At 43.7% G+C, this 22,281-nt stretch overlaps 1 protein-coding gene across 2 annotated transcripts in view; it reads left to right on the forward strand.

The window, feature by feature from the left end:
* The window catches only part of NUP205 (nucleoporin 205), a 273,168-nt gene that overhangs the window by 215,141 nt on the left and 35,746 nt on the right, over positions 1-22,281 (forward strand). For both annotated transcript variants that reach the window (XM_068118821.2, XM_068118813.2), the window contains exons 27-35: positions 6,958-7,038; positions 7,422-7,613; positions 7,937-8,192; positions 10,021-10,119; positions 11,138-11,286; positions 11,506-11,697; positions 11,831-11,952; positions 12,884-13,022; positions 17,842-17,968. In XM_068118821.2, coding sequence (XP_067974922.2) covers positions 6,958-7,038; positions 7,422-7,613; positions 7,937-8,192; positions 10,021-10,119; positions 11,138-11,286; positions 11,506-11,697; positions 11,831-11,952; positions 12,884-13,022; positions 17,842-17,968 — 1,357 coding nt within the window. The remainder of the gene's footprint in view (positions 1-6,957; positions 7,039-7,421; positions 7,614-7,936; positions 8,193-10,020; positions 10,120-11,137; positions 11,287-11,505; positions 11,698-11,830; positions 11,953-12,883; positions 13,023-17,841; positions 17,969-22,281) is intronic.

A 22,281-nucleotide genomic window follows, 5' to 3' on the forward strand; every position in this document is an offset into this window, starting at 1 on the left:
TGTGAAGAGAAGACTTCGGAGCTGCAGGTTTGAAAGGTCGAGTGGCAGTAAGAAAGCCATTGCTAAGATGGCAAAATAAGAAAAAGAGGCTTGCCTGGGCCATGAAGCACCGCCAGTGGACTACTGAAGACTGCAAGAAGGTCTTATGGGCCGATGAATCAAAATTTGAAATCTTTGGTTGATCACGCAGGGTTTTTGTACGCCGTCGAGTAGGCGAAAGGATGGTTCCTCAGTGTGTGACACCAACTGTCAAACATGGAGGAGGAAGCGTGATGGTCTGGAGCTCTTTTGCTGGATCCAGAGTCGGCGAATTGCACAGAGTGACTGGCACCATGAACGAAAAGGGCTACCACAGCATTTTGCAGTGCCATGCAATACCCTCTGGTATACGCCTGGTTGGTCAGGGGTTCATCCTACAGCAAGATAATGACCCTAAACACACCTCCAGGCTATGTCAAAACTACCTTCGAGGAAAAGAACAAGACGGTAGGCTTCAAACCATGGAATGGCCAGCACAGTCTCCAGACTTAAACCCCATCGAGCTGGTTTGGGATTAACTGGACAGAAGGGTGAAATCAAAGCAACCTACAAGTGCAACACATTTGTGGGAATTTCTGCAACAGTGTTGGGAAGAACATCCCGAACAATATTTGATTTCCATTGTAGAAAGAATGCCACGAGTGTGCTCGGCAGTTATATCTGCAAAAGGTGGCTACTTTGCTCAGTCAGAAATTTCAATTAAATTTGTTAAACAAAATGATTCTATGATTTCTTTTTTATCTCCAATTGTTAATTTGTTCTATGCTTGATTGCAGAGTACATTGAGACCTTAAACTGCATAAATTTCAATAAAAACTGGAAAAATTGAGGTGTTCTAAAACTTTTGACTGGTAGTGTATGTCACATACGATACATCTCTGCCGAATTTCATCTGAATCCGTGCACAACCTTTTGAGATATCTTGTTCACAGACAGACAGACAGCCAGGGATGAAAATATAACCTCCATCCACCTTTGGTGGTGGAGATAATTAACCGTTCGAATCATTTTCTAATTAAACACTCTGGCATACAAAGGCTCTTCTTCTTATTTTTTTAGGACGGAAATAGCCAAATATTGAAGTGGCTTCACCACTGAAATAATAATTTTCCCATCGTTTTGGATTAATTTGAAATAAACTTTACTAAAAAAAATTTTCTCTCCATGGAGCATTTTTTTGTTTCAGGGTGGGGTAGGCAGCCTATTGACCACCTTTGGAGGCCATTTTTCCCTGCAGAGCTGGGGTTGGCCTTTTCCAGGCACCGTGGCCCCCTTTTTGAAGCAATGTTTTATGGCCGGATGCCCTTCCTGCCGCCAACCCTGTTAGTCACCTCTTGTGACACACAGGGAATTACCAGTGATCTGGTACTCAATTTACCGACCTCGTAAGGATGACAGTCTGAGTCAACCCCCTTGGTGTTAATTCAGCGATGATCAGGATTTGAACCTAAGATCCTGGGATCCCAAGCCAGCACCCTAACCGCTAAGCCAACACCAGGCCTATTATATATAAATATATTAGCTGGACGTAAATTATGCTAAATAGCCACGATAAGGCGTGATTTGCAATGACCATAAAGCATATGTTGTGTTCGGTGATCGCTACTTTGCTGAAAAGAAATAACTTGCCTATCAGTGAGCTATTTTGTCTTTGATGCTGTTTGCTTGTTTTCATTGTGTCAATTATGATGCATGGTTTTTTTCAAGCATCTCCTCGAGTTCAACATCAAGAAAATTGAATAAAGGCATTAATAACCAATGGTACCGGAAAATGCTGGATACAGAAATGGATGGTGTTTTTGTTGGGAGCTCTATTGGTAAGGCATTTGCTTGTTTGCCTTACTGATATACCTCACCATGCCTTATTGCCTTACCAAGCCTTATTTATTGAAAAATACATTTCAGCACTTTACTTGTTAAGAGTTTTGATATGTTGTCAATGACACCCTTATGAATAAATAACTTGAAACATTTTCTGTTGCAATTTTGGTTAGGTTATGTCATATATTGCCTGTACTGTTTATGAGTACACATCCCCTATTTTCTTCTCATCCAATCCTTTTCCTCCTCTTTCTCCTTTTCCATTCCAACTCCCTGACACCTTTTTCCTAATATCCTCCGATTTGTTTCCCTCATTTACCTCCTCCTGAAAGTGCATTTACAAGTACAGACTTGGCATTTAATATGGAATATTTTTTTTGTGCGGGTGAACTTACTTTTCAAGATGACTTAGAACCAAAAGTTCATTGGAATTATGTTGAAATTATTCTAGAGTTTGTTAATGTGACCTTTAAAAGAAACAAAAACCACATTTGACATTTCGAAGCAAATAAATTGATCCTTGAAAGTGATGTAAACCGATATCGAACTCAATTCACGGACAGTACTGTGTTAAACTTCTGTAAGTTTTCCAGAAGTATCTCTTTATTTTGCACATTAGCCAAAAAAAAATTCAACAAAAACAAAAGCTAAATTATGACTGGGATTACGGACAGTAAAATTACAGTTCAGTACTTCGTGTAACCCCCACGAGCATTCAGAAGAGCACGTACACGTCGAGGCATGCTGTTCACGAGATTTGCCAAGGTTTGGACAGGAATCGCTTGCCATGCAGTGACAATGGTCTGCTGCATTTCACGCACAGAGGTCGGCTGCTGGTCCAAGTGGTCGATTTGACGCGTTAATTCTGCCCACAAGTTCTCTATCGGATTCATATCCGGGGACATGGCAGGCCACTCCATATGCTCTACACCACGGTCAGCAAGAAAGTGTTGGATCATGCGAGCACGATGAGGCCGTGCATTGTCATCTTGGAAGACAAAGTTTCCTCGAAAGGCTGCACGAGCAAATGGAAGCAATGTTTCTTCCAGAATGACCCTGTACTTGAACTGTTTCAGGTTTCCATTCAGAACAGCCAGGTCAGTTTTGCCCCCTGCATGAAAAGCAGCCCAAACGGTCACCCCTCCACCTCCAGCTTGGACTCTTGGCACTATACAATCTTCGTTGTGGGCTTCATGCACTTGTCTGCGCACTCGGACATGGCCATCTTGACGATAGACCAGAAATCTAGACTCGCCACTGAAGGTCACGTGATTCCAGTGTCCTGGCTGCCATTGACGGTGCTCTCTGGCCCACTGCAATCGGCGCTGGCTGTGTTGTCTGGTCAGGCGTGGCTTTCTCAGGGGACGCCTGGCACGATAGCCTGCTTGAACCAGTCGTTGGTTGACTAGCCTTCTGGATACAGGCACATTTGTCAGTTGCTGCCACTCAGCCCTAAGCCGATTAGCTGACTTGGTACGGCCATTGCAGACTAACCGGTGCAGCTGGCGATCGTCTCTCCTTGTGGTTCTGCGTGGACGTCCTGGCCTCGGTATTGGAGTAGGGACACCCCTCTGAGCATTTCGTTTCAGGATCTTTGACACCTGACCTTGAGTGATGCCATACTGCCGAGCAATAGCACGCTGTTTCATGCCAGAATTTCGTAAAACCACCACTCCATGACAAACAGCATTGTCAAGTTGACGGACCATCTCCAGAGGAAGCGGCAATAACTTTTGGAGACATGCAGCAGTTGTTTTCCACTAATACAGAACGCAACAACCCTTATATACCCGAATACCCGATTGTGAAGCCAATCGTCAAATGTACCTGTCCTTACATTTTGTCACGCCACCTGTGATATAATCCTGTTATTGACTTCTTGCTGCGAAAGACAATCAGTGACATGGTTCTTTCAACAAAGACATCACCGAATGGGTAAAAGAAACTCACCAGATTGATATACTGAGTTCAGAAAGTAAACCCAAGTCAAGAAAAAAAAAAAATTCCATATTAAATGCCAAGTCGGTAGATGGATTTTTACAAAAATAAAAACTCCATACATTTACATAACCTTTCCTCATTTAAGTCATTGTTGGGTAATGGCCAGGGTCATGGAATCCATCATCACTTCCGACACTACATACTTCCTCTTCTCCAATGGCTTGATCTCGCATCATCAATTTGGATTCAGACCAGGTCACTCTACTCTGGACATGCTGCTTCTGCTGTCTCAATAATGGATGGAGGTCCTCAACGCCAAACAGGAAACAGGAAATCAGAGCCGTCTCCCTTGACATATCTCGTGCCTTCAATGCTGTCTGGCACAGACAACGAATGATGGCTTATATATGCACGCCATTTTTTTCGGGATCAGATCCAAGATGGCCGATTGGCGGACATTTTGCGACTTAAACATGTCCCCAACAATTTCTCGACATGCTTGGACCGATTTTGTTCAACCTTGGCCCAAATACAATACATGAGAGTATACATATGCAGACGATTTTGTTTTGTAATCATCATAGATGGCCGACTGATGGCCTTTAACTCCGGAAAGCGAAATTACTAAAACCACAGGGGTTATGTCATTTTGTCTTTTTCTTCTTGTTTAGCATACTCCTGGCCCAACCAAAATCTGGAAACCTTTGACACATACAGGCTAGAAAGAGAAGCTATGCAGAGGGAGTCTCACTCCTGATGTGTCCTAAAATATTGGATTGACCTCTGTGAATGAATATAACTGTTATTACTCTAACAACTTGCATGGTATCCACATAGCCATTTGTGAGACATTGAGCCCATTAAAAGAAAATCTGCTCCGATGCATTCATCAGATGGCTCCATAATCACAGATCATACCAAGCGAATGGAATGCTGGATTGAGCATTTTCAAGACCTAAATTCTCAAAAAACATTGAATATATCAGATGCCCTTAATTGCATTCCAAGGCTGCCAGTTATGCATGATCATTAATGAGAACCAACTATGCCAGAAGCTCAGTGTGCAATCAGAGCTCTCTTATCTAGTTCTGCTGCAGGAAAGGATCAGATTCCACCTGAGCTGAAACTCAGTGGTGCTGCAGTTGTAGCAAGCTGTACAAGGTGTTGACAGCTTGCTGGCATGAGGGCCATGCCCCACAATACTTCAATGATGCATGCATCATCATCCTGTATAAAAAGAAAGGGACCACTATGATTGTAAAAATTACAATGGAATCTCTTACTATTGCCAGGAAATCTATGACTCATGTTTATCTGTACTGTCTCATAACCACTGCAGATCAAGTATACCCAGAATGTCAGTGTGGACTTGGTCCACCAGTGACATTATTTTTTGCTGTCAGACATCTACAGGAGAAATACCGTGAGGGGGGAAGGGGTGAGGGGGAGCGGGAGGGGCGCTTCTGTATGCTGATAGCATAGCATTGATTGGCAATAGTGAGTGAAGCTGAACTCCAACTATTGCGTGACGTTTCATTAGCCTGTACCAATTTTGGTTATATCAGCCTGAAGTCTTTTGTCGTGACGCAAGGAACTGACCAGTTTCTTGAGATTCAAATATATTGTTCCTGGTTGACTAACGGGGACAATATTTGCTGCCTGGGATCAACAGTGACCATCAGCTTGGGCGTCAATGCAGAACCGGACATCCATATTGGAAAGGCAGCTCCTACTTTTGGTTGCTTGACTGATCATGTTTTCTCCAACAGCAAACTGACAGTTGCTACCAAGATGGGTGTCTACTATGCCTGTATCCTAAAAGCTCTCCTGCAGTGAAAGCTGGACAGTGGACATGTTATGTATGACAAGCTAAACGACTGAACTATCACGTACATTGCCTCTGTAAGATCGCTAGTGTACAGTGGAAGGATAGGATCGCCAATACAGAAGTGCTGAAACTTGTCAAGATGCAGATATTGCTCAATATTATTCATCAAACACTGCTGTGGTGGCTTGGTCATGTGAGCTGTATGTATGATGGACTGATACCAAAATATGTGTTGTTTGGCGAGCAGATGCTCTTTGGCCAGCTAGAAGGCCAAAGTAGTGGTACAAAATATCTCTGCAAAGGCAACCTGCAGTCTTTTGAGATATCCACAACAAGCTGGCAGGAAACTGCATCAAAACATGCTCTCTGGAGAAGAGTATTGAGCGCAGGCACACAGTCTACAGAGCTATTATGTAAAGCAGCAAGAGAGGTCAAAATATTTGTCCACCATCACCCATTCACCATTGTTGATCACTGGTCACCAATTCAGAGCTTGGGTCTTGATCCACAAGAGCGTTGTGGAAACCTTGACCCAACCCGAAGCATGTATCGGTGTCCTGTAAGATGAATGGATGCCAAAGTAATAATGCTATCTTCACGTAAGATAGAGTTTCCTTTTGTGCTGTTGAATATGCTCTGAAAAACTACCATTACTTCTACCAGCTACCATTACATTACCGTTAGTGGTTGTAAAAATGTTTTCATGTATCACTCGTATGTGTGATTATCCATTATTCGCATCATCCATCCGAGTTATACGTCAAGGTTAAATGGTGGTCTGAAAAAAAAGAACACTTTTGTCATCGCTCAAATTTGCCAATGTGGATTCTAAAATTCTAAAAGGCTTGGCCTTCCAAGATGTTCTTGCATCATTCTAGTATACCTGCACTGAAGTTGTGCACCTTATATTTCACTAGTCCTTGACCTACTTTTACCGATTGTGACCTAATTAACTAAAACACATTTTTGATCATAACTTGAATAATTTTCCTCTGATTTTCATGATGAGTTTTATGGATGTATATTGCAGATGGGAACAGATTTTCTTGATCTACATTCTATTTCAAAATGTTGAATGAAGGTAAAGGTCATGTTGTGGTTTCAAAAAAAAATGGCCATAATTGGATCGCAGGCCATGATTAGGTTGTAGGTGGTCACCAAGGGTAAGCCTCCTCTGGCCCAGGGGGTGGGGTGGGGGGCTTACACTAAGCGATTGCTTTGTGAACGCAAATATCTGGTTGAAAAATGTTGCAATTGAAAATTGTTACACCAGTGTATCAGAAATGTTTCCTTCCAGAAGTTTATTTTGCTCTTGCTTTTCTCTGCAGAAGCTTAAAAACATAATAATGGGAGAAATGAACAAGCTGCAAGGTTTGGGAGCGATTGGGCACCGCAGCGTACTGCTAAATGTAAGTTTGTGATCAAGCCTGTCCTGCCTGCATGCACTTCAGCTTGCCAGTGTTGTGCACGTACAGTAACAAGTCTTTGCACATTCTTGTGCTGTAACTGGCCTCACGTGAACATAATGTTGAGTCCAATTTCAGGATCAATTTCCATTGAGTATGATTAAGTTATAATCTAAAACTCATTGCATATATTGATTGTACAAATCCAGGTAAACTCAGAAAACTTGGTCAAAAAATAGGTGTGTAATTTAATCATTGTGAAAGATGAGCATCCTGTTGTAAATCTACTTGTTTAAACCATACATTGAATACGTCAACTGGGATCATGAAAGACAGTTTCTGCATCCTTCATGTTGGAGATTTCATCATACATTCTGGCTTCACAGGAGGTGCGCACTGTTTTGGAGCATGTGCTGGAGAGGAACCGCTCGAGGAAGGGACTCCAAAGCAAGTTGAGCTGCCTGGAAGCCTGGCGACAGGTGATGGAGACTGTGCTTGCATCATGCCCGACAGAGCTGCTGCAGGGAGAGGAGAGGCAAATGCTTATCACTGACCTGCTGTACCACTTGTTTCAAAAGGTCAGATGTGGTTTTTTTTGTTGTTCTTGTTGTTTCCCCTTCTTTTTCAGCATTTATTCCTCTTCGCATTCTTATTTTATTTTCATTTCCTCATTCAAAAATGCCACAAGCATGCCTTCAGCATTTTTCCTCTTTTCTGTTTTGGGGGTTTCCTTCCTTTAACCTTCTGTTTGACTTGCATCATCAAATTTAATTAAACTCCAAGCTTTAAAAGTAGGATATGTGTGTTACTATTTCAAGGCCCAAAAATCTAAAATGTTTCTTCCAATCATCTGACGGTCGTACCCTTTTATTATTATTATTATTTATTTTTTTTGAAATAGATCCTGCACGAGAATGTGGCGGCACAACTCATGCCACTGGCCTCCGGGGCTCTCTTTACACTTTGCACACATCTGAGCCAGTTTGCTCGTGCTGACAGTCCCTGGGTGTCTGCTGGGAACCAGTGCATGCAAATTACCTCCCTTTTTGACCCCTTGGGAGCGGTCGGGCAGCCAGCTATCTCTGGCCTTGCTGCCATTGGAGCTGACTCTCTTCTCCTTGTGCTCAAGAACCTGTTGGATTTCATCATGAAAACTGGTAAATGATTGTTACCGGTTTCTATTGAACACATTGCGATTATTGAAAAAGAGTGGTGGTGCATGTCAAGTACAGTGCTCCAGATATAGGATGGAACTGCCACTGCACCTCTATAAGATGCAATTTGTTCTGCTGTCGGCAGATTTTATATGATGCTTGAGTGTAAAGAACCAGTCCTTTTCAAGGATCCAGAATATATTGCCAAGATCCATCGGAACATTTAAATGACACCAATTAATCTGACGATGACGTCCTATTACACCCTGAACCATCACTGACCTGTGCCATACATCGCGTTGAGCAATGAAAATTTGAAAGTGACAGTCCAGCTTCAAGATTGGCACTCCAGGATTTGCCTTTTTTAAATGCTACATTGCAATCCTGGTGGGCAAGAAAGGTACACTGCGGCCTCTGTGGATAAATTGCTGGAATTGCTGATATATATTTACCGTATTGGGGTTTTCCAAAAAGGCAAGGCACCATACCGCTGCAATTAACAATGAGCAGTCTCTCAGTGAAATGAGCAGCTTGGTCATTAAATCCTCCCTCTTGAACGTCATTAGTGCGAGTGAAATCTCCATGGCCTTTTCCCATCAGGTATTCAGTCAATCCAGTCTCTACTTATCGTTTGGACCTGGGACCTGAAAGATATTGTTTAGAATTATAAGAAAAAGAGTTGCCATTTTGGCCGGAACCAGAGATTATTAAACCATTCATTGAAACCCTTCACAATTACCTTGTCTGTCACATATTACCTGAATGGGTATCAGAGGGAATGTTCAAAACAATGAGCTAACATCTTAATGCACCTTTTCACCTTTCAAAATGACTGTGGACCTCCACCACCACAGTTGTCACCTGGATAATTTTTGTCATCTTCTTTTCCCATTGTTGTATTATTGCAATTGTTATTTCATTAGAAATATAATTAGTGCTGTTTTTTTTTACCACTTTCTCTGAACCAATTAGCAATCTGTAATTAGGAAGTTGGAATTTGTATTCAAAATCTAAACACATGCACACTACACATGTGAGCACAAAAGCTGAACATTGCGTGCTGAATATAGTCGTCGTCTTCGTCGTCGTCCATCACCGTGCTGCAGGCAGAGCGACTTCTACTGTGGCAGTTTCTTGTCCCGGGTTACAATCCCTGACAGATTGACAGACAGGTTGTCACTCCGACATAGGAATGTTGCCTGAGTGTGCAGGAATTTGTAATTTGGCCAGTGCCAGTGATAGTTTGCCTCCTCTTTGTGAAGAACACTGTGGGATCTTTAACATCCAATAAGTAATGCTAGCAGACAGGACATCCATTTGGCATACGTCCAAGGGACATACATACATTGATGAATCACCCCGCCTGTGAAACACCAGGATGACGGTTTAAAGTTGGGGTGGGATTCCAACCCAGGCTAGACAGCATAGTGGCGAGTGTCCGTACCTCCAGGCTATGCAGCCAGCCCAGCATAGCAGCTAAATCCCATCATCGCTATCTCATCGTTCCAAATAAATATAATTAGGGCTTAAACCCCATTCAGCCAGTCATAGAAAATATTTGAGAGAAAAGTGAATGAAAACTGCCAGTGCACCCGTGATTATTGTGACGCCGTTTTTTGCATCTGCGGTGAAATGTATGTGAGAAACTGCCTTTGGACCTGCACCAGAGGTCTGCTTTTGTCATTTGCTGCTCCTTTAGATTGCCCCCCCCCCCCCCCACTATTATACTATTATGAACCTTCACTGAAAATGTGTTCATATGTCTGAATAACACCCAAATAAATATTGTGTTTGACAATAACTCCGAAGAGTGATGTTCTTTACCATGAAGGAGGCAGTTACCAGCGGGTGCGCACGTCTCTTTATGGAGCAATGCTCTACTATCTGCAAATAACCCAGACACCGGATGTACCTGACACACTTGAGGCTGGTAGGTGTTTTGGAGGGTTTTATTGCACTTGTATATTATTATTCTCGAGTGAAAGCATTTGTGGTCTTTTTGACTCTTAAGAAAATGAAGTGGAAGTTCATGTTTTATTTATTTGATTTATTCGGCACTATATGCATTACCAGTCAAATGGTGATTTTCCTGAATCTGACCACCCCCTTCTCTGCTCCAAGCTTAAAATGTTGCAAATTTGGCTCTTAATTCCACTACCTACAACTGATCCTTGGGGGACCTCACTAGTTACACCCCCACTCCCTTCTCTCCCCCCCCCCCCCCCCACTCCCTGCTCCCCTCCCCCCCCCCCCCCCCCCCACTCTCCCCACTCCAGCCAGACATCCTCCCACTCACAGCCACTTGCTGATCTCATCCTGCCTCTAGCTTTATTCCTCACTGGATTATACCATACTTACTCTGTACATTACACATTTACTCCTGGAGGGTTGACCATTTCTCTGATGCAGACTGCCCTCTCGCTAGCTTCTCCCATTCTTTGAAAAAATAATTTGTTCAAACCTCTGGTCAATTTGGGTATTATTGTGACAATTGCTCCTTTTGTTTCTCCTGTTGCTTTTCGAAATGGGTTTATAAGATTGAAAAGGCATTAAATTGATGCTTTTGAAGAGCACGTTTTTTTGCTTTAATTGTACACAGGATAGCAGAAGTTTTCAGTTTGTTTGTTTAGTCATTAAAAAGATCTAAGGCTTATGGTTTCAGCTTGTTCAAGGACATTAGAAGACTTGAGTGCACTTTTTCATTACCTGCATCAGCATTGGTTGAAAATGGACAAATCGACATATTTGCATCTTGTACGGGATTCAAATCTGGATCCAGCATCATGAGCTTTAGGTTCAAATGGGAATACTAAACAGGCCAGACCAATTTTGCTTGGTCAAGGCAGTGGTTGCTTCATTGTGAGAATACACATCATGGTACTGTCCTCAAATTTTCCTCGCCATTTTTTGTTTCTTTAACCATTAATTGAATGATTGGTTACTGGCAGGCCGAGCTTCAATGTGGGATGCCCTAACAACTGCAGAAGATGAGTATGGCCGTCTGCGTCGTGAAAATGTAAAGCTCATCAACAGCTACGGCCCACCACTTTTGGAGATCGTGTGCAGGGATGCATGTGATGGTCCTGAAATTGGACGGGTGAGTCCCATTGTTTTGATGCTCCTTTCACACTGGTGTGCTGACAATATGATTGACCATAAGATGAACAAATGCAAACATTGTCTCTTGAACATAATTTTCAAAAGTTATGATTGAGAGGCCAGAATAAGGTGCATGTCTTAGCATCTGCTATTGAAGAAATCTTTTACATTTAAGAGTTCTTCTTGACCCTCATTATGAGTCTTTGTGCTTCCATAGATGTTGGCGCTGGCTATACTAGAGCAGATACTCCGAGTAGATCGACACCAGCAGTGGCTGACTTACTTTTCAAACAGTGGCTATCTGCCTGTACTTGTGGAAAGCCTGGCACGAGATGACCCCACGCTCCAAGGCCTTCTGATCCCTCAGCCACCATCACTCAAGTCGCTGTACATCTACGAATCTAAGATGGTATGATGTCAATTCCACTGTGTATTTTTGTTCGACATTTTTGTCAAAATTAACGTATTTTTGACATTTTTGTCAAAAACTGCTTTGGCTTCTTCTGAAAGCAAACTGATATTGGTATTGCTTTGTCTTGCAGGCCTTTCTCACATGCCTGGCTCAGAGTTCCCAGGGCGCATCAGAATTATTGCGCGTCGGAGTCCTCACTTGTCTTGTTCACTGTCGCATGTTCAGCTTGCGCCCAGAACCGAACCCTTACCAGTGAGCTTCACAAAAACATTGCCAGCCATGTTTGATTGAGCAGGAGGATGTTTTTTCACTTACTGGTTAACAGAGTTCATAGAGTTCTCTCATTCCTCGGTTCATACAAAACACCGAGTTCACTACCAAGTCATGTATGCCTAGGGTTTACATGTTATGCTGCTTCAGGGGTCTCACAAAATGTGTGCAAAGAGGAAAACAATTTCCATGAGGTTCCCAGTGAGCCTTCGTCTTTCTCCAAAAGGAGAACATTCCATTAACGATGCATCACTTTTTACGTTGCTTTCAAACTTTATCTCGATGTAATATTGCATGCACTTGAGGATGTGCTATTGACAGGATAATGATTGACTGTCCCGGGGCAAGAATGCTGTCATGACAATGGTGTCCTAACAGCTTTGCACATTATTTGCACAGTTTTTTTTTTTTTTTAATACAAGATCGAGGCTCATGAAAGAGCTAACATTAATCACACAGAAAGACAAACCGACACATAAAACATATAACATGGGGAGCGGTAGACAAGATGGGGCGAGAGGGGGAGGAACACAAACACAACATCTGAGAGCAGGGACATCGAGAGATCTGTGGGAGGGAGAGGGCTTTGGGGGGGGGGGGAGGCATGGGAAGGGGGGGTGGGAGAGGTATAAAACATATGGATACTGCCGGGACTTCCAGGAAAGAAGTTGGAATTTCAAACAAGGTGGATCTGGGGTGAATTAGTTGGGGTAGAAAAGATCAAGGTTTTGGATGGGGAAAGATAAGAGATGGTGGTGAACAGCTGTTTTAAAGACCTGGAGGGAGGATGCTTTGTAATTGCTCAACTTTGCCAGCTCATGCATATCACCATTGTGTAGTCGATGTCACATCATCAGCTTTGAGGACAATAATGTGAATTTTTATTTTCAATGACACTTTATCTGTTGTTAAGTGTTCAAGCTGTGAGAGAAAGTGAGAGCTTCATTCCCTCCACGATGGAACGCTATCGGCAGCTGCTAATACCTGCACTGCAGCTCTGCTCTGCTCTTCTCACATCCCTAGCCGGCCAGCAACGGCGGGCAGCCAGTCAGGTAATTGTGGAGCGACGCTTTGCGGGTAAAATCGTTCAAAAGCAGCCCATGTTTTACTATTGGGATCTATTTGTTTGTTCTGGTTACCTGTCGATTAAAGGCATTAAATTTTTATAATTCACTGAAAGTTTAATACTGGAATTGATGGGGGGGTTTTTTTTTTTTTTTCTTGTAAACGGCTTTTCATTACTGTCTTGATCTCAGGCCTGTCATCCATATGGGACAGTCATTTACTGTTGTGTATTTTAAAGTTTCCACATTTATTAATTGGTGATGTGTAAATGATCATCAACTTTCGAATTTGGCAAATTAACTAATTTGTTATCTTCAATTTATGCTTGTTTGATGTTTCTGTTGGAGAACATCTCTCATGATGCTGCAATCCCAGGCTTATTTCCCGAGACTGTATTGATTTGTCCTCTCTTTTATAACATCTTTGTAATCCACAAATGTTCGAACATTTTTGTAATCTTTATTCTTCTTGTGGTACATCTATCTGCAAGATCCTCCATGAATGAGCCTTAGATCACTCTTTTAAAAGTTTAACAAAAAGCTGATCAACATTATAAAACAAGAAAAAGAGCAATCAGAGATTGCAAGCCCTCGCCCAGGATGTATTTGTAGTGGTTTTTAAGGCTTTTGTGTTAAAACAAATATGGCGGCCAGACCACGTGACCGATGATGTCATTATTTTTTTTCTAAACTAATTTATTCCTAGATTATGCTCAAGAAATTTCATCCTGATTGGATGAAGTTTTGTACTTTACGAATTATGACATCATAATGGAGGCACCTATGACATCATCATTAACAGACTTTATTCCCGATGGTTTTTTTTTTTCAATGAGCCATGTCTCAATTTTTTTCTATTCAGCACTTTCAGAGATATAGAGGTGCAAAGTTTTTCGGTTTTTCCAAAATGGCGGCCGAACCACGTGACCAATGACGTCATCATTGATTTTTTTTCTCCACCAGTTTATGCCGACATGGCGCTCAAGAAATTTCATCTTGATTGGATGAAGTTTTGTACTTGTCGAATTATGACGTCATCATGGAGGCACCTATGACATCATCATTAACATTTTATTCCCCATGGAGAGTTCTTTCCAATGAGCCATGTCTCAATTTTGTCTATTCAGCACTTTCCGAGATATAGAGGTGCAAAGTTTTTTGATTTTTCCAAGATGGCGGGCGAACCACGTGACCTATGACGTCATAATTATCATTAAAAAATTCTACAGGTGGAGTTGCACCTACGGTCAAAATTTCCTGTCAATTGGACCAACGGTTGCAGAGAAGATCATATTGATTCTGTGCGGACAAACAGACAAACGGACTCAAATGATCTATTTGGCCTAGGGGTGGTGTACTTTGAGTGTATCTATGCTTGTTTATTTTACTTTTACTTGACCTCCTTCATTAGCCCCAGCGTTCGCTATGCTCTACCGGTTGTCCCTTATACCTTAGGCCTCTCTCAGGTTAGGGCAGGCTAACAGCGCGGGTCCATTAAATATGAGACCACATTTGGATACGACAAGTTATGGTGTGCGATAGAGAAGCTGATGGAAAACGTGAAAGATGAGGAAGTTGTTGTGGTGGGAGGAGACCTGAATGGACATGTGGGAAGGAGTATGGATGGTTTTGAGGGGGTTCATGGGGATTACGGATATGGTGTGAGAAATGGAGAAGGTGAAAGGATTTTGGAGTTTGCTGATGGAGCTGAATTGTTGATTTGTAATACTCAGTTCCAGAAAGAGGATAATAAGCTTGTTACATACACGACAGGTGGGTCGACGACAACCGTTGACTACCTGATGGTGCGTAGGCGAGATAGGGGGCACCTCCGGGACACAAAGGTGATCCTGGGGGAGGAGGCTGTTTCACAGCACCACTTGGTTGTCTGCGACATAAGGGTGAAAGGTGCGAGGAGAGCTCGGCGGGTGAAGTACCAACCGAGAATGAAGGTGTGGAGGTTGAAAGAGGTGACAGTAAGGGAGGCATTAAAAGAGAGGCTGAGTCGGGTAGAGGATGATGTGGTTGAGCTTGAAAGTGGTTGGATGTCAATGAAAGCTAGTCTGTTGGGAGCCGTTGGTGAGGTATGTGGATGGACAAAAGGACCTGAATGGACATGGTCCGAACCACGTGACCACGAACCACGAGGCACTCGGAAACATGGTGGTGGGATGTTGAAGTTGGAAAGACGATTGACGAGAAGAGTAAGAAGTTCAAGGAGTGGCAGAAGGCGAAGGGTACGGGAGCAGAAACAGCAGAACATGAAAGTTATAAGGCAGCCAGGAAGGCTGCAAAGAAAGAGGTAGCAAAGGCGCAGGAGGCATGTAGGAAAATGTTCGGAGAACGCTTGGATTCGGAAGAGGGTCAGAAAGCAGTATTCAGTATTGCAAAGCACATAGCGAAAGAGAGGTGTGATGTGATAGGGGTGAGTTGCTTGAAGGATGAAGTGGGACAAATCGTTGTCGACCCAGATGGAATTAAAGGAAGATGGAAAAGATATATGGAAATGCTGTTGAATACAGAGAATGAATGGGATGGCAACATAGAGAGTAACCCAGTTTTAGGACCGGCAGAGAAGATAACTGAGAAGGAAGTTGAGGAAGCGATAAAAGCAATGAAGAGTGGAAAAGCGGGAGGGCCGACGGGAGTTGTGGGAGATATGTTGAAGGCAGCAGGAAGTTGGGGTGTGAAGAGAATGACAGAGATCTGTAATCTGGTGCTGAAAGAAGGCCGCATTCCAGTGGATTGGGAACTGAGTACCCTCGTCCCTCTATACAAGGCGAAAGGTGACCCTCTGGAGTGTGGCTCGTACCGAGCGATAAAGTTATTGGAGCATGGAATGAAGGTATTGGAAAGGGTGTTGGAGAGGAGGATAAGGAAGAAAGTGAAGATCGACGAAATGCAGTTTGCATTTATGCCAGGAAGAGGAACGACAGATGCGCTTTTCATTGTGAGGCAGTTGCAGGAGAAGTACATGGATAAGAGGAAGAAGTTGTTTTTTGGGTTTGTTGATCTGGAGAAAGCATTCGATGGGGTTCCACACAAAGTATTGACATGGGCATTGAGGAAGTTAGGAGTGGAGGAATGGTTGATCAGAGTAGTGATGGCAATGTACAAAAGAGCACGCACAGCTGTAAGGACGGGAACAGTGGTGAGTTTGAGGTGAGGGTTGGAGTGCATCAGGGGTCGGTACTAAGTGCACTACTATTTGTAGCTGTGATGGAGGTGCTGGCTCAGAACGTAAAGAAGGGTTTACCGTGGGAGTTGTTGTATGCAGATGATCTGGTGTTGATTGCGGAAAGTATGGATGGACTGAAGGAAAAGATGAACAAGTGGAAGGAATGTATGGAGACAAAAGGTCTGAAGGTGAATATCGGAAAGACGAAGGTGATGGCAAGTGGTAAAGCATGTGGTGAGGTGGAAAGAACTGGGAAGTGGCCGTGTGCTGTGTGCAGGAAGGGTGTCGGAGTGAACTCCATTCAATGCACAATGTGCGCTGAGTGGGTTCATCAAAAATGTAGTGGTCTGAGAGGGTCATTTACCAGTGTGGCAGCTACATTCAAATGTAAGGTGTGCACAGAGGGAGCTGCAGATGGAGGAAATGTTGAGTTGGATCTTGGAGACGGCATGAAGCTGGAAGGTGTGAAAACATTTTGCTACCTCGGAGACATGCTGAATGGAGAAGGTGGATCAGACTCAGCAACGGTTGCTCGAGTGAGATGTGCATGGAAGAAGTTTCGGGAACTGAGTGGCGTGCTGATGAGGAGGAGAGTGTCGCTGAAGCTGAAGGGAAAGGTGAATGCTGCATGTGTGAGAAGTGTTATGATTTATGGGAGCGAGACATGGGTTATGAACGTAGAGCAGCAACGAAGGCTGGAAAGGGTGGAAATGCGAATGGTTCGATGGATGTGCGGAGTATCGTTGAGAGAGAGGAAGACAAATGATGAATTGCGAAAGATGATGGGAATATTGCCTGTGATTGATGCTGTGAAGAGGAACAGGTTGAGATGGTTTGGTCATGTGTTGAGGAAGGATGAAAGTGACTGGTTGAGAAGAGTGATGGAAGTTAATGTAGAAGGAAGTAGAGGACGGGGAAGACCGAGAAAGACTTGGCTAAAGATGGTGGAAGAAGAAATGCGGGCAAGGGGGTTAACAAGGAGAGATGCAGAAAATAGGGCAAAATGGAGAAGATTGTCATGGGGACCGCAAGGCTAACCCCCGCTCTAGCAGGGAAAATGGCCTTTAAAATGCATGTTGTTGTTGTTGTGTTTGGATACGACAATGACCCAGTGATTTGGCTGTGAAGGATATATTTTTAAATTTATTATTTAATAAATTAGACGATTACCCTCTCCTCTGGTGAGGGTAATACCGTAATCCAACCAATTCACCATAAATGTTTCGCCTTTAGAAAGAAAAGAAAAAAGTCGTCATGCACTTTGAATATTTTGCAATTGGTCATCATTCACTTGATTTTTCCCGAGCCTGCTATTCAGAGTATGTCACAAATCTTCTTCTTCTTCTTTTTAATCTATAAAGACCGCATTTATTCCCACGTACTCGTGGGGTTGGCTGTGGGAAGTTTTTGGCCCAAGTCTTTCACGTACTGGCTGACCGGGCCTGACACTCAAATAAGTAGTTTTAGCAGAAATCCTGAATTTGTTAATGGTGCCGGTGATGGCTCGAGCTCGCCCACTCTCCGCGACGGACACAGCTGGGATCTTCAACCACAACACAGTGCGATCTGTGAAGATCTTTGCCCTCGTCTTGTAGTTTGTAGAAATTTTTTACATTGGGATGTTTTTAGGTGATGCAGTTCTTGGTGGTGCATGGTGATGCCGTACATGCAGTCCTTCGCTGCCAGGAGGTGAACCTTGGAGCTCTGCAGGAAATTTCTCTTCTCACGAGCATCATGAGCCAAACTGCCCTACCAGGTAATTCGAGGTGTTGATCCTTTGTTTTATTCATGTAGGGTGATCATTTAATTTTGGGAATCAATGCTGAATGTTTTTTTTTGGTGCTGTCAGGGTTTACTTCTCGCAGTTAAGTTTGCAATATTAGCTTTGGTGCTTGAAGTCCTTGCAATTGTTTTTGCTTCTATAATTAGCAATCCTCTTGTGATTCAAATCTAGGCCTACTGCCCATCAACCTTCTTCTTCCTCTTTTATCCCGCTTCTGAAACTGCCTTTCTGAAGCTGTTCAATTGCACTCTTCTCTCTAGGGCTTTAAGTGGGGAATTCATGGCCATCTCATATCATCCTCTATCACGACCATGACGATCTTTTCCACTCACATTTGCCCCACTTAACTTCACCCCCAATCTTCTCAGTTGCAGGTTCCTGTTTCCCTCTCCTCCTCTTTCTTCTCTATTTCTCCCCCCCCCCTCCCCCACCCATCCCAACTCCCCCTCCCCCTCCCCCTCCAACCCCTCTGCCCCCACACTCCCTCTCATCTCTTCTCACTCTCCCCTCTCTTTTGTTCGTCGTTCATTCCCTTGCTTATTGTGTCTAACTGTTGTTCTCTATCACATCAATCTTTCATGACCCTCAGGCTTATCTAGAAAACAAATAATTGTGTTGAGGTGTGGTGGAGGTTAAAGTCCCACTTACATGATTTTCAGTATTGGCAACAAACACTTAATTGGTCTTTTTGCCTCCGCCGACTTCATTATGTTTTCGGGTTTTCTGTCCGGCCGTGATCGGTTTTCGTTCCCATGATAACTTAAGAGAGAACTGCTGAAGGGATTTTCGTCAAACTTGGCACAGGTGTGTATAATGAAGTAAAGATGAACTCATTAGATTTTGGGGTCATGAGGTCAGAGGTCATGTTAGGTAAAAAATTATGTTGCTGTGCCAACTCGTGAACTGGTGATGGGATTTTGGACAGATTTGGTACAAGTTTCTATGATGCAAAGATGAACTGGTTGGATGCACCATCGAATAAACTGTTCCAACCCATCCTATTTGATGGACTGTTTTTACTAGTCTATAATATAAAAGGAGCTCGGTCTCAGAGTGCCTGCATGCCTGCAACCGTGCTTCCATCCGTCAACAAATAGGGGATTTATATGCTACGTGTGCTGACATCAATTCTGATCGCCATCTTTTTATCAAACAAATGCTGCAAACAGTATGTTATCGTTGAGTAAGGTTAAGATTTATGAGCCAGTGTCAATTTACATTAAAACAAAAAACTCTTCCTCCATCTTCTTCACTTATGATAATGGTGAGTGTCATTCAATCCTGTTTCTCATATCGATTAGATTCAGAAAATGCTTGCCATCCTGAATACTTCTTCTTTTAATATTTCCATTCATATAACAGTAATATATCGCCTTTTACAACAACAACAACAGGCATTTTAAGGCCATTTTCCCTGCTAAAGCAGGGGTTAGCCTTGCGGTCCCCATGACAATCTTCTCCATTTTGCCCTATTTTCTGCATCTCTCCTTGTTAACGCCCTTGCCTGCATTTCTTCTTCCACCATCTTCAGCCAAGTCTTTCTCGGTCTTCCCCGTCCTCTACTTCCTTCGACATTCATTTCCATCACTCTTCTCAACCAGGCACTTTCATCCTTCCTCAACACATGACCAAACCATCTCAACCTGTTTCTCTTCACAGCATCCATCACAGGCTCTATTCCCATCATCTTTTGCAATTCATCATTTGTCTTGCTCTCTCTCAACGATACTCCGCACAACCACCGAACCATTCGCATTTCCACCCTTTCCAGCCTTCGTTGCTGCTCTACATTCATTACCCATGTCTCGCTCCCATAAATCATCACACTTCTCACACATGCAGCATACACCTTTCCCTTCAGCTTCAACGACACTCCCCTCCTCGTCAGCACACCACTCAGTTACCGAAACGTCTTCCATGCACATCTCACTCGAGCAACCGTTGCCGAGTCTGATCCACCTTCTCCATTCAGCATGTCTTCTCGGTAGCAAAATGTTTTCACACTTTCCAGCTTCACGCCGTCTCCAAGATCCAACTCAACATTTCCTCCATCTGAAGCTCCCTCTGTGCACACCTTACACATGAATGTAGCTGCCACACTGGTTGACGAACCCACTCGGCGCACATTGTACATTGAAGGGAGTCCACTCCGACACCCTTCCTCCACCCAGCACACGGCCAATTCCTAGTTCTTTCCCCCTCACCACATGCTTTTCCACTTCCCATCACCTTTGTTTTTCCGATATTCACCTTCAGACCTTTTGTCTCCATACATTCCTTCCACTTGTTCATCTTCTCCTTCAGTCCATCCATACTTTCTGCAATCAACACCAGATCATCTGCATACAACAACTCCCACGGTAAACCCTCCTTTACGTTTCGAGTCAGCCCCTCCATCACAGCTACAAATAGTAGTGGACTTAGTACCGACCCCTGATGCACTCCCACCTTCACCTCAAACTCACCACTGTTCCCGTCCTTCGTCCTTCCAGCTGTGCGCGCTCTTTCGTACATTGCCATCACGACTCTGATCAACCATTCCTCCACTCCTAACTTCCTCAATGCCCATGTCAATACTTTGCGTGGAACCCTATCAAATGCTTTCTCCAGATCAACAAACCTAAGAAACAACTTCTTCCTCTTTTCCATGTACTTCTCCTGCAACTGCCTTACAATAAAAAGTGCGTCTGTCGTTCCTCTTCCTGGCATAAATCCAAACTGCATTTCGTCGATCTTCACGTTCTTCCTTGTCCTCCTCTCCAACACCCTTTCCAATACCTTCATTCCATGCTCCAATAACTTTATCGCTCGATACGAGCCACAGTCCAGAGGGTCACCTTTCCCCTTGTATAGAGGGACGAGGGTACTCAGTTCCCAATCCACTGGAATGCAGCCTTCTTTCACCACCAGATTACAGATCTCTGTCATTCTCTTCACACCCCAACTTCCTGCTGCCTTCAACATATCTCCCACAACTCCCGTCGGCCCTCCCGCTTTTCTACTCTTCATTGCTTTTATCGCTTCCTCAACTTCCTTCTCAGTTATCTTCTCTGCCGGTCCGAAAACTGGGTTACTCTCTATGTTGCCATCCCATTCAATCTCTGCATTCAACAGCATTTCCATATATCGCTTCCATCTTCCTTTAATTCCATCTGGGTCCATAACGATTTGTCCCACTTCATCCTTCAAGCAACTCATCCCCACCACATCACACCTCTCTTTCGCTATGTGCTTTGCAATCCTGACTGCCGCTCTCTGACCCTCTTCCGAATCCAAGCGTTCTCTGAACATTTTTCTACATGCCTCCTGCGCCTTTGCTACCTCTTTCTTTGCAGCCTTCCTGGCTGCCTTATAACTTTCATGCTCTGCCTTTTCTGCCCCCGTACCCTTTGCCTCTGCCACTCCTTGAAGTTCTTCCTCTTCTCATCAATCCTCTTTCCAACTTCATCATCCCACCACGATGTTTCCGAGTGCCTCGGTGGTCCTTTTGTCCATCCACATACCACACCAACGGCTCCCAACAGACTATCTTTCATTGACATCCAGCCACTTTCAAGCTCAACCACATCATCCTCTACCCTACTCAGCCTCTCTTTTAATGCCTCCCTTACTGTCACCTCTTTCAACCTCCACACCTTCATTCTCGGTTGGTACTTCACCCGCCGAGCTCTCCTCACACCTTTCACCCTTATGTCGCAGACAACCAAGTGGTGCTGTGAAACAGCCTCCTCCCCTGGGGCCTTTGTGTCCCGGAGGTGCCCCCTATCTCGCCTATGCACCATCAGGTAGTCAACGGTTGTCGTTGACCCACCTGACGTGTATGTAAAAAGCTTATTATCCTCTTTCTGGAACTGAGTATTACAAATCAACAAATCAGCTCCATCAGCAAACTCCAAGATCCTTTCACTTTCTCCATTTCTCACACCATATCCGTAACCCCCATGAACTCCCTCAAAACCGTCCATACACCTTCCCATATGTCCATTTAGGTCTCCTCCAACCACAACAACTTCCTCATCTTTCACGTTTTCCATCAGCTTCTCTAGCACACCAGAACTTGTCCTTCTCTTCATCGATCCGACCAACCTGCGGAGCATATCCCGAGATGACGTTCACCAAGAGCTTTCCAATCATCATTTTCACCATCATCAACCTTTCACCCACTCTCGTTACACTCACCACACTGTCTACAAACTCCTCAGAAAACAGGACACCAACACCATGCACGCCTTCTGCGCAACCCTTGCCACACAAACTTGTATTTCTGTCCCTGCCTACCCTTCACC

This window comes from Myxine glutinosa, chromosome 1 (assembly GCF_964187855.1).
Source record: "Myxine glutinosa chromosome 1, kmMyxGlut1.1, whole genome shotgun sequence".
Classification (NCBI taxonomy): domain Eukaryota; kingdom Metazoa; phylum Chordata; class Myxini; order Myxiniformes; family Myxinidae; genus Myxine; species Myxine glutinosa.